This window comes from Zonotrichia leucophrys, chromosome 2 (genome assembly GCF_028769735.1).
Source record: "Zonotrichia leucophrys gambelii isolate GWCS_2022_RI chromosome 2, RI_Zleu_2.0, whole genome shotgun sequence".
Taxonomy (NCBI): domain Eukaryota; kingdom Metazoa; phylum Chordata; class Aves; order Passeriformes; family Passerellidae; genus Zonotrichia; species Zonotrichia leucophrys.
This window is the reverse complement of record NC_088171.1, coordinates 113761764-113774641: the sequence shown is the minus strand read 5'-3', so window position 1 is coordinate 113774641 and position 12878 is coordinate 113761764. Positions and strand designations below refer to the sequence as shown.

Here is a 12878-nt window from a genome sequence, read left to right as displayed (position 1 = left end):
TCTCCTTCTCCAAGCTAATCAAGGCCGACAGACGTACTCAGATAAGCACCAAGAGACCAAAGCGCATGCGCAAAGGAGAAAAGTTCAACAGTTCAGTCATGAGGAAGACCACAGCCTTCAGCCTCAGAGACCACCAGAGAGCCCCGTGCAACTCCCACAGCAAACAACGCGTGCCCACAAGGGCGCGGATCGGATTACCATGCGAGGCGAGGACAGGCGGGGCCAGGGGTTGAATATGCATGGAAAAGTTGTAGTTGTAGTTTTTGTGTTTCTAATGTCTAAATGTATTGCATATGGAATACCTTTGTGAATAAAGATGTGGGTCAGACTGAGGCCCGGGGCACAAGTTTTCACGAGAGCTATCTCGCTTGTGCCGGGCGCTGACATACATACCCACTTCATAACTATACCTGGTGGTGGAGTTTATTTATTCTGCGTATCGCTTCAAGGGCAATCCCAGACACAAACTCAGGCTGGGCAGGGAAAGGATTGAGAGCAGCTTCTCTGAGGAGAAGGACTTGGGGGTGTTGGTTTGCCTGAAGTTTAACACGACTCGGCAATGTGCTCTCACAGCCCAGAAAGCCAGCCCTGTCCTGGGCTGCATCCATGGCAGGGGCGGTGGAATCAGATGATCTGGAAGGTCCCTTCCAGCCCAGCCCATCCTATGGCTCTATGGCATGTGTAGGTACGTACAAACCCACATGTGTATTTTTATGTGCTCTAAATACGCGTACACAGGCACAGCACTGACAGCGCGCAGCCGCGGGGCGGGGGCGGGATGGGATGGGATGTCCCTCGCAGGCCGCCGTCGCGCTCACGTGAGCGGCGTCACATGACGGCGGCGGCAGCGGGGCCGGCGGGTGCGCGCTCTGCCCGGGCTGCCCAGGGCAGCCGTGGCCTCCTCTGCTCTGCTCTCCTTCCCTCCTCCTCTTCATTCCCTCCCCGCTTCCTTCCCTCCAGCCCCGCACGGCCTCCGCCGCCGGCACACCCCTGCGGTGAGTGGGAGCTGCCCCGGGCCCTGGCGCGGTGGGTGCCGGGGTCGGGCCGTGCCGCCTCACGGGCTCTGGCGGGGGCTCCGCTGCTGCCACCAGGCTCCGGGCTCTGCCGGGCCCCTGGGTGAGCCGTGCCCGGAGCGACAGGACCGTGCCTGCTCTGTCGCAGGCACTGCTTCAGCGGCTTAACTGCAGCTCCGAAACCGCTGGTACCGAGCCTGCCCTCGGGCGGTGTTCGAGTGGCTCTGGGTGGGTCACAGGGCCTGGAACCCTTCCGTGGGCACTGAAGGACACAGCGGTGCCGCCTGTGTGCGGGTTTGCTCACTGAAGTGGTTTCAAAGGAAGGGCATTTGTCCTCCGCTGTTTGCCCAGGATAGTTCCTTATTTTTCTGGTTTCTTTTGATAAAACTGTATTTTCATTCAGTCATAAAGGCAGGGTCTGTTTGTGAGGGATAGGCCTGAAGGTGCCAGTTTGCTCTTGCTTGGTCTGTACGGGGGGGCAGAACAGTCCAGAAACAGGCTGTGTGGAGAGGCTGGGTACAGGTCAGGCTGTAAGGAATTCCAGCTCTAGCTGGATCTGGAGTCTCTACCAGCACACTTCTTGTTTTGGCATCAAAGTCAGGTGGAGATTTAAACCATAAAGGAAGGGGGAAGAAGTGGTGAAGGTCACTGTCTGTGGTAATGTGCTATATCCTGATAAAGAGCTTCTGTTCTTATTTATTTTTAATTTGCTTTCTGTACACTAATGATCTTGATTTTCTTGTTAAGTTTGTGTAGCATGGATTTAATTTATGTACTTGTGGGGTTTTTTTCCTCCCTGAAGTTGTAGTTTGCATGTTTCTAATGTCTAAATGTTCTTAGACAAATATCTGAAGTAAATCAGTCCTAAGATGTGGGGGTGGGGAGGATATGCACTGAATTTTAACCATGGAAAGAAGATATGGAAAGAAGACAGGTTCTCTTATCTTTAGGGCTACTTGGCTGATGCAGAAGAGGCACCTTAATTTAAGTATCTTAATTTTATTGTTCAAGGATTCACAAGACTGGGACTTATTTAGTAATGGTCTGTGTCTTTTATTTTAGTGAACTTATGATTGAGTGTGTAGGTTTGACTTATTTTTGTCTCCAATAAGCCATATTTTAAGTACTTTATAAAACTTCTATTTTTTCAGAAACTAACTAGTACAGTGTTAAGGAATGGGACACCTGGAAACAGATTTTTCTTTTCATTTCTTTAAAATATTGGAAAAATACTCTGCTGTTTAATGAGAGGTCTCAAATCTGGTTTGCATTTCTAGGTACCCTTTAATTATCAGTCAAGATGGATATCAGAGGTGCTGTGGATGCTGCTGTCCCAACAAACATCATTGCTGCCAAAGCTGCTGAGGTTCGGGCAAACAAAGTAAACTGGCAGTCATATCTCCAGTAAGTAAAACATTTCCATATTCTTTTCCCCCTTTAAGTGTTAGACTTGTTGAGATTTTAGGCTCCAGTGGAGCATTATGTAGCAGTGAAGAATGCTCTGTCTGCATGGAAGTAGTTGGAAAAAGTCTACATTAAATGGAAGTGGCTGTGGAAAATTTTCTTATGACTTATTACCAGAAGGGGAACTCTGCTTGTATCAGCTGAATGCTGTAATAGCAAATGGTATAGGTTTGCACAAATGTTTGGTAAAACTCTTTCTTTGCCTGATAATTCACACACCAGTCTCAATTTCAGCCTTATTGGGTGACTGCTGAATTAAGAAGTGTTTGCAGTAATAATTGTCTTAAGTGTAGGTATGGTATGTCTGTTGCTGCAGTGCTTTTTGTGGGAGTACAAATTGTACTAGCAAAACTGAAGTGGTAGTCCAGGAAAAGAAGCTGTACCTTAAGTAAAGGAGCATTAATTCTGGAGGACAGCTTAAGCAAGCAGATTGGGGAGTAGGCTGAAACAAATGCTTCAGTCTGGGGAGAGCTGTGCTGCTGCTCCAGGCAAGCTCAGAGTTTCCTTTTGCATGGATGTGATGGCACCAGGAGAAGCAAGAGCAGTATTGTCCTGAGAGGGCGTAGAGACAAGCTGAGGAAAGGTTTTATGGGTGAGGTAGGAAATGGGGAGAAGAAACAGATTTTCACTAGTCCTCTGTACTCTGAAGTGAAATGAAACATTCTTGCAGCCTCTTCCTTGTGACAGGTGGATGTGAGAAATATTGACAAAGTGCAAATTACTTTATAATTAATTGCTTTGTAAATAAAGAGGAAGAAATCTTCATGACTGTAGAGACACATACCATACTGATGATGCTTTCTGATTATCAACATTATACCACTTTAAAAAATAGGGGTTTTTTTCACATTGCTGTGGTACATATAAATATGTCATATTTGCAATAACCTTGCAAAACTGTACTCATGTAAGCTAACCCAGTGGAATCATAGTAATGACTACCTGCTTTGCCCTGTGCTGTGTATTTCAGACTTGCTTATTCCATTCATTGAATTGTATTACTCTTTTCTATGTGATTGTATATCTGCATGATAAATCTGCATAAAGGAACTGATCTTCTGAGAACTTTTTTTTTCTAGGCTATTCTTAAGATGGATCAGTTCCTGGTTAAATATGGTACTCAGTGGCTTTGCAGGCAAAAGAGAAAGGTTGGGGTGGTAACCTGGCAGTGGCAGCTCCCAAGCACTTCTCAAACAATCCAAGTGGCTTTTGCTGTTACTGTGTGCCCTTTTGTCTGTCTGACAGGAAGTGTGTCCCAAGGACACCTGGACAGCTGTTCCTGTGCTGTCCCAGTGGCCGTGATGGTTTGCAGTTACTTAGGATAAAAGTGGGAGTACAGTTAGTTGTTCACTGTTCATGGAAATGAATATGAGATTCTTTCTCTAGTGTTTCTATAGGGCTGGTGAGAAAAATCTGTTACTTTTGTATAGGGGATGGCTCTATTTGACAAGGAGTTGAATTTGTGTGGTATTATTTCTTTGGTTATGTGGTCTGCTGTTAGTAATTTTAATTTATTCTTGGAATTCTCTTTCTCTGGTGCAGTGTGTGAAACGGGGAGTTTAGTTTGTAAATCTGGCAGCAAATTTTTATATGACTTCTTTTGACCAGAGGGCAGGGTTCCTTTTTGGATTTTACATGTAGAATTTGACTTGGTTTTGTTCTGGAATCTATGAAGAAAGAATAAGGTGGTTATTTCCTCTATTGGAATTAGCTAGGTTTTGGAGGCTCTTGTAGTACATCTGGGTATTATGATCCTATGAGAGGATGAGTGAGACTTTTTGAAGCTTGGTGTCCTTTGTATGTCAATAACAGTGTATCCTCTTTATTATTGCTCTGAAATAAATGTAATTTTTGTGTCTTGTATCTACGGAGGAACAAAGCCTGGCTGTCTGAATAAGTTGACTTCAAGGACTGACTTAAATGCCAGAGGGATTGTGGAGCTTCTTGAGGATAACTTCTTCTTTGCCTGAGGAGTTTCCTTATAGTGAGTTATTGAAAAGCATCAGCAGAACTTTTGGTGCTTCCAAAGGAAATAAACTCATACCTTGATTTGGACATGTCCTTTTTTACAATGGACAGGTTTGGATGTGATGATATCTTTGAGGCTGAGCTTTAAGGGGTTTCTTGGAAGGTCAGTCAGTGCAGTTATTTGATTCATTTCTGGAATGAAACACATTATTAAATGAGTAGAAAGTACTTTCTCTGATGCACCTGTTAGAGGCAGGTCAGAGTGGTTTGTTTTGGTCTGGTTTGTGGAGAAGGTAAATGGGGTGCTTGAAAGGACAGTTCTCTTCCTTTTGAGCTTCTTGTTCTGATTGTGCCCTTACTGTGGTAAACTTGCATATAAATATGTATGAAGGAATTATTTCAACTCATCAGATGTTTTTAAATGAAAGGAAATATTTTTCTTTTCCCTAAGTTAACACATCAACTCAGGTGTGACATGATTTTTGCTTCTTAAACATGATTTATGCTTCTTAAACTAGAGGCAGTATTTATGTAGTTGAAGAAACTGTAGTTAGTACTTAGATAGTCAAAGTTAAATTTCACAAGAAACTCTGATGAAGTGTTTTTCCTCCTCTGCCTGTGGCAGTTGTGTGTGTGTAAAGGTGCTTTGAAGATTGCATCACTTACAGCAGCATTGGGCTCAGGGTCACACAGAAGGGCATCTGAAGTTCTTTTTTTCCTCTCTGTTCTTCAGTGCAAAAGTAAAATGGCTCACTTGTAGCTGGTCAGACTTCAGTAGCCTGACTTTTCTTGTAGAGTCAGTTCAAGCTAAAGATTAACTGACACAGTGTTTATTCCATCTCTGAAGGTTGTAACTGTAAACTAAATATCAAACTACACTAACACACAACTGCTGACTTTTGATGTTTTTTCTGTATACTGATAGATATGACAGTTGTCTGTATTGCCAGCTTGCTTGTATGTACTCTGCTCCTTACAAAAGGAGGCTGTGGAAAAAGAGAATTTATTTTCTGGTGCTAAAATGTATCCTTTCTTTACGTTGGATTCCAGCTGTGGTCTGTGTCTGAGGGAGAGGAAAGTAACAAACTTGTAGCAGTGGCAGGTGATGTGTGGGTCTGTCTGTGGAAGCTTTAGTTCTGTGTGGACTTTGCTGCCTTTGGATCTTGAGGCTGGTTGCAGTTCAGAGGTGTGGGTGCCCTCCTTGAGCTAAAAAGGCATTTGCTGTTTTGCTCTGTGTGGTTGCTTTCAGCATTTGCCTCAGAGTGTCAGAATGCCAGGGGAGGGTGTGTTGGCTTGCTTGAAGCGGGTTTAGATTTGCTTTCTTAGGGTAGTAAAAGAGTTCTGTGGAAAATTGAACTTGTGTCAGAGTTCACCTTGCACCTTACTGCACTGTAGGTTTTCTAGATACACTGCATTTGACAATACTTTACATTTAATCAGATGACATACTTGATGGCTAATTTGTACATGGTGTCCTGTGTCTTTTCAAATACTTCACATGCATGTTTGTAAATTCTGATGCTAAAATATCTGTTCTATTTTCCTGGGGGTGGAAGAACCTTCTACAGCAGGTTAAATATGTCACATTTTAAAAGTCAGTCTTGTCTTAGAGGAAATATAGAAGTTTCCTAATTTGTAGTATGTGGGGGATTTTCTTCTGTTTTGTTTGGTGGTTTGTTTTTTTTTTTTTTTCCTCCTCAAATCTGGTTGAGTCTTGTAGAGTACATTCAGTCTGTTTTGCTGTTTTAATTTTGTAGTGCTAAAACTGTTGAGCAGTTGGATACATTTAGTTTCTCTAGTACATGCAAAGTACTGTAGATACCTGGATAAAACAAATTATGCCTTGTTATGGTAGGTTCATATGAGCTTCATATTTGCTGCATAGATAGTCAATTTTTTTAATATAAAAAACCCAAAAACAAAGTAAAAACCAAACAAAATACCCTAATCTTCAGAGTGTCTTTTGCTAAATCATCCAAACAAAAAAAAAAAAAAACAAGAAAAAGGAACAAGAGTTGATGGAGGAAATGCACAACTGAAAGAAGTAATCACAAGATTCTGAGTCATATTGAGTGATCAGGTGGATTCAAAAATGGTGGTCTTGCAAATTCATGCTTTCTGAATCCTTGAGTTTCAGTTTTGACTCTCTAGCAAAGTACTCTCAAAGGCAGCTCTTGGTATCCCAGGAACTGAGCCTTGAAAGGTGCTTACAGGGCTCCTGTCTTAAACCTGATATTCTCAGACAGGAGGAAAAAAAAAAGGGGGAAATTCACACATTGAGATAAAGAGACTTTAATGGAACAGAAAAAGAGAGGAAAAAAAAGTTAAAAAACTAATAAAGGATTCTTACTAGATCTACAGCACAGAACTGTACCAGCTGCTGGGAAGAATATTAACTATCCCAGCTGAAACCAGGACACAGCTGAAGCTCAAAGTGACTTCTATCTTGGCAAAAGACTGAAGACACATCCTGGAAAATAACAAGTTAAATGGCTGCTAGGAAGAGGGATGGAGGGAGGCTTTGGTTGCTTGTTTGCTAAAAGGTGCTGTGAAATTTCTGTTGCTTTGAAGAGGGGGTGAGGAAAATGTGTAATAGCATCATGGGACTCAGTATCAGCTGTCTGAGTCCGAGGCTGTTCTGCACTTTCTCATGGTTTATGGTTGGTTTTTCTTAACCTCCCCCCCGTTTAAGGTTTACTGTATAATCAGTCATTTAAGTTTTAAAATAAGATCAATGGAAATAGAGGCATTCAAAATTACTAAAACTATTAATCAGATGTATGAGTTTGTTGATAAAATATTAACAGCTTGTTTAAAAAGCTGTCAGATCCCTTGTAGTGTTTTTATGGGTTGGAAGATGTATTTTTGAATGGCACTAACAAAGTGATAAAGAATAAACTTTAATGTCTTTTTTTCCTTTAACAGCAATATCAATCCCCATATCTTTTTTCTTTTTTTTTTCTCCTGTGGCCTAATGTAGGATAAAAGCAAAAGCTTGAAAGCTTTTTTCCTTTGCAGTTGGCAGACCTCTTCTAATAGCCTGACTTTAAAGAAATATCTCTCTTCATGGGCTGAGGCTTTCTCCAGCATTAAAGCTGAAAATTAAGGGTTCGTCTTAGGTCATCTTTGAAGTATTTTGTAAATGGCAATATTCTTATAAACAAGCAGCTTATCTGGTTACTTTTGTATCAGTACAATCCATGAATTTCTGGCTTGGTCAGCATTATTTGGAACGAAAGAGGCTTCTAGTTGTGGGTCTTTAAATTCAGTATTTGTGGCAGATGAATTGTCCAGCTCTTTCCATAACTATTTAAATCCAACCTTAATGGGCAAGAAAGAGCATAGGTCAGTCTAAAAGGCATGGTAGCAGCATGACCATCATTGGCCAATCCCATATGATTCATCTATAATTATTCAAGTTTTTGCAGAAGCTGGGCAAGGGCTGTCCTATCACTGGCTTTACGAATCTTCCCTCTAGTAAATCTTGGTTGTCTTTCCTCAGTGCATGTGAGGATATCTGTAACAAAGCAGCTGGACTAATTAAGTTCTTTGCTTAAATAGTAAATAGATAATCATTTAAGTAAGAGCAAAGAAAAAAACTTCATTGTAGGTCTTAGTTTTCTGTTTCAAGAATCCAGGTGAGCCAGTTGGGTAAAAAAACTGTGAACACTTCCTGCAAAGTTTACAATGATTTTAATGTAATCTCTAGTCATGGAACATCTGAAAACTGACCTTGAATATGGAAAAGATGGGTGAAGAGTCCATGCTATGTAGCTTTGCAAAGTGGAAGAGGCATTTCATTCAGTGGAAATATTAAAAGGAGATGAGTCCTGGAAATAACTGAAGCAGAAGTGTCTAATGCTTTCATCCCCTGTGACTGCGTGATTTCCTTCTTTCCTGAAGCCCTCTTGGTATTACCTAGTAAAGATAGTCACCTATTAAAATCTTGGATAATTTTAGGACTACTTGATTTAAAATTACTTTTCTTACCTGAAGAGTACCTGACTGTGCTATTTTGACAATTTTTTTTCTTTCTTGTGAAGTTTTGTATTGTAAAAAACCCCAGTAGTGTTCTGCCAGTCTGTCTGACTCTTCAGCTGAGTCTACAGCTTTCTGAAATAGCGCTGATGATGGCAGTAACCACTTGAACATGAAGTTGAAGACAAGATTAAGTAGACATCTGTTATCTTAGAGGTGTCCACAACAGTTCACTATATGAAGCCCCCTTGCTATGTGTTTAGATGAACTTGCATGCATATCAGTTTTTAAACTCAAGATGGGATTAGTGAAAGCTAAAAATAAATTAGGACCCATGATCTCTGTTCTCCTTACAGTTTTCTTCAGTGCTTACAGCAAACTTAAAGTAAGAATTAATTTTGTTTTTCAGCACTTATTTCTTGATTGCATTAGACTGTTACTCTTGTTATGTATTATCATTTTGGCATAACATGCTAGCTGTGTGTAATTCAGTTCTTATAACTGACATTACGTTCAGCCCCTGGAAGTTTAAAAATTATTTGGAGAATGCTGTTCAGAGGTGATGCATAGGGAAGACTTTTGAGAGATTATTCCACCATAAGTTTTAAATTTTTTTACATGAGACCCTTTGCAGGAAGGAGCCTGTTACATTGTTGTGGGCTACAGTATCAACCATATCACTTTACCAATGCTGTATCTCCTCTACTCTGCCCTTGCAAGACCCTGCCTGAAATGCTGCATCCAGCTCTGGGGTCCTCAGCACAACAAAGACATGGACCTGTTGGAGCAGGACCACCAAGATGATCAGAGGGCTGGAGCACATCTCCTGCAAAAACAGGCTGAGAGAGTTGGAGTTGTTTAGCTTGGAGAAGAGAAGACTTTGGGGAGCCCTTCCAGTACCTCAGCAGGGCTTATGAAAAGGAGGGAGAGAGACTTTTTGTACAGGCATATAGTGACAGAACAATGGGCAATGGTTTCAAACTGAAACAGGGAATGTTTAGATCAGATGTTACGAAGATATTCTTAACTGCAAGGTTGGTAAGGCAGTGGAACAGGCTGCCCAGAGAGTTGTGGCTGCTTTATCCTTGGATGAGTTAAAGGCCAGGTTGGACTGGGCTCTTCAAGGTTGCTTCCAAACTAAACTATTTTATGATTCTGTGATAGCTCAAGATGAAGGAAACAAGGTTTATATGGTGAGTTGACGTTGGCAGGTCACTAGATGTCCATCTGGATAGGACACACTTGCTCCATCAAAAGAACAGGGGAAAAAACATAACAAAAAGCATGGGTTGAGGTGTGAGGACAGGGAGATCACTGACCATTTACTATCATGGGCAAAACAGGCTCTACTTGGTGAAATTAAATTCATTTATTGCTGATTAAATGGAGTAGGTTAATGAAAAATAGGAAAAAATCAAAGAACCACCTCCTGCCCTCTCCCTTCTTCTCGGGCTCAACTTGGCTTCAGCTTCTCTGCCTCCTTGCTTTGAGTGGTGTAGGGGAGTGGGGTATGGAGGCTGTGGCCATTTTATAACACTCAGTCCCTGCTGTTCCTTCCTTCTTACACTCTTTACCTGCTCCATCCTGAGGTGTCCTACTCATTTGTTATGGTCATTCACAAACTCATCCGGCATGCATCCTTTCTGCAGATTCTAGTCTTCCAGGCATGTACTGCTCCAGGCCCTTGAGGTCACAGGTCCTGCAGGAAAACCTGCATGAACTGCAGTTTCCTGTAAGGCACATCTGCTTGCTCTGGCATGGGTGTCCTCCATGGGCTGCAGGTGGATCTCTGTTCCCCCTAGGACCTCCATGGGCTGCAGGTGGATCTCTGCTCCATCTAGGACCTCCATGGGCTGCAGGTGAATCTCTGTTCCCCCTAGGACCTCCATGGGCTGCAGGGGCACACCTGCCTCACCATGGTCTTCACCACAGGCTGCAGAGGAATCTGTGCTCTGGCATGTGCATCACCTCCTCTCCCTCCTTTGTGCACTGATCTGGCAGTCAGCAGAGTTGTTTCTTTCACATGTCCTCATCCTGTCTCAGCTGCTGTTGCACAGCAGTTTTTACTCCTTAAATGTGTTATCACAGAGGTGCTACTGTCATTACTGAGTGGCTCAGGTTGGGTCAGTGGTGGGTCTGTCCTGGAGCTGGCTGGAACTGGCTCTGTCTGACACAGGGGCCACTTCTGGTGTCTTCTCATAGGAGCCATCTAAGCAGTCCCCTGCTAACACAGCCTTGCCCTGTGAACCCAGCAGTTATTTCCAACTTACTGTTCGTGTTATTTACAGTTTAATGTTTTGTTTTTCAGAGGTCAGATGATTTCAGGTGAAGACTGTGAATTTATTCAGCGCTTTGAACAGAAAAGAAATCCAGAAGAAAAACAGGAGTTGTTGCAAACAGAAGGCAATCAAGTAACTTTCTTTTAATGAAGTTTCTTTTGGGGAGGAAGAAAATATTCAAATCTACTCTTTTTTTATTGTTGATAACTGTATGCATACAGTTAAGATGTTCTAGAATAAGTATAAAGCTTACTATCGTGATTCTTTTATTTTTCATTAGATATGGGTTGGATGTTATTTCATTATTTTTAAAACCTACTAAATAATTGCTAAAAACCATCTGCCTTTGACTCTGTTGTGGGACTAACTTGCTCAAGTCTTCCCTCATCCCAGTTTACTTAATCATACACACTTGTACTTGAGTCACTTCTTTTTTTTGGGATTTTTTTTCTTTATAGTTTATTGATGACAGCTGCTACCAGTAAGATTGCTGCTTAGTTAGCTAAGCAATTATAATTAGTTAGAGCATGCCTAGTGCATAGTAGAGCATCTCACCATGCCTACAATGTCTTGTGTCATTTAAGGCATGGTAAGATATGAGACCTTTGCATTGGACAGAGCTGATTAGGACTGAATCAGTCCTTTGCCCTTATGGAGACCAGGCAGGATGCCCAAAGACATTTTAATAACATTTGAATCAGTAGAATCTCAGCCTGAGGTTCTAGCACAGAATGTCAGACATCAAGAGGATTGGGAGAGGCAGAGAGGAAGGTGAAGTGGTAGATACTTTCAAAACACAAACATTTATGGCTTTTATTTCTACTTTAATTTTAGGCTGTTTGTTTGGCTTTGTATTTCTCTACTCTCCAAATTGTGGTGTGTTACTGTTATCTAATGGATCATAGTTTGCATAGTACCAAAAACGTGTGGTGTACTTTATATGTTACTACATAATTACAATGTAGCAGTTCAACATTCAATTTTCTTTGTGGTTTAGCTGAATTTGGTGAAGGGGGAGGAGGAAGTGTAAAAAGTAATGTAACTATTTCAGCGTATTGCTGAAATTGTAACATTCTTCAAAGAGGAACTAAGATTTTTCTACATACTTACTTTTCTTACTATATAGTAAGTGAATAGGGGTGTTACCTGTCTTCCTCCCTCCATTCAAACTGCTGAAACTTTTTTTGTGCTCTTAGTTGCTGTTCTGTCTGTTTACTTGATCTCACTACCATTAAAAGAAGGGTGCTGGGGGAGGCTTTTCTAATCTGACTTGCAACCAAGTATGTTGGTGACTTTCACTAGCAAGTACTTATTTAATTTGAAAACCATAAAATTTGTAAAGGGTAGCAACCAATGTGACAGGGAATTTTCTTTGTGAGATAATGTCAAATGTATTCATCTCTTACTGCAATTGAATAAGATGTTGGGATGCTCAATGCTTATGTAAGACTTAACTGTGAATTAATAAGATCCTGTTTTATATTATCAAAAGGAACAAAGACAATTGCTAATATTAATTTTAATGTCTCTTTTATTTTTCTAGTGTGCTAAAACATTTATAAACTTGATGACTCATATCTCCAAGGAACAGACTGTTCAGTACATTCTGACTATGGTTGATGATATGCTGCAAGTAGGTCAATAATCTGTATTATTTTTAAATCTTCAAAATGCATGCTTGAATGTTTCCTTAGTGTAATTCATGTATTTTCAGGTGTTTGTCATACTGTGTTAAAAATACTCTGCTAAATTTTCAGATCCTGTCTTCAGAGATTTAATGTTAGACCTAAAGTTATAAGGCTAATTTAGCTTGTAGTATGTCCAAATTCTGGAAATAAAACAAACTTTTTATACTTGTCTGTTGGTTCTCAACTATGTTTAACTCAAAACTTGGTTGTTAAGGCTAGTGTTGCATAGTGGTTTGATTTTATGTGATCTTAATTTGCAGATTTTTTTTCTAAATACTTTTTACATTTGGTATATCAGCTTATGTTGTGTTAGACTTGTCTGTGTTACATTAATGGTAGGTTTGGTGATCTTAAGAGTCTTTCCCAACCTAAACAATGCCAAAGTTCTGTGACTTGTAACCTCAGCCCTTTCCTGTGGTATAGGGAGAATATGAAGTTGTTGTAGCTTTTCCTTTGAAGGTGTTAATTTGGCTACCCTCAGCAAGAAG

General features: G+C 41.0%; 1 protein-coding gene across 1 annotated transcript in view; it reads left to right on the top strand.

Moving 5' to 3' along the window:
- The first annotated feature begins 799 nt into the window (after positions 1-799).
- Positions 800-12878, top strand: part of ATP6V1H (ATPase H+ transporting V1 subunit H) — a 47029-nt gene continuing 34950 nt past the window's right edge. The window contains exons 1-4 of the mRNA XM_064706097.1: positions 800-995; positions 2291-2417; positions 10732-10834; positions 12246-12335. Of these exons, the coding sequence (XP_064562167.1) occupies positions 2314-2417; positions 10732-10834; positions 12246-12335 (297 nt within the window). The 5' untranslated portion in view covers positions 800-995; positions 2291-2313. The remainder of the gene's footprint in view (positions 996-2290; positions 2418-10731; positions 10835-12245; positions 12336-12878) is intronic.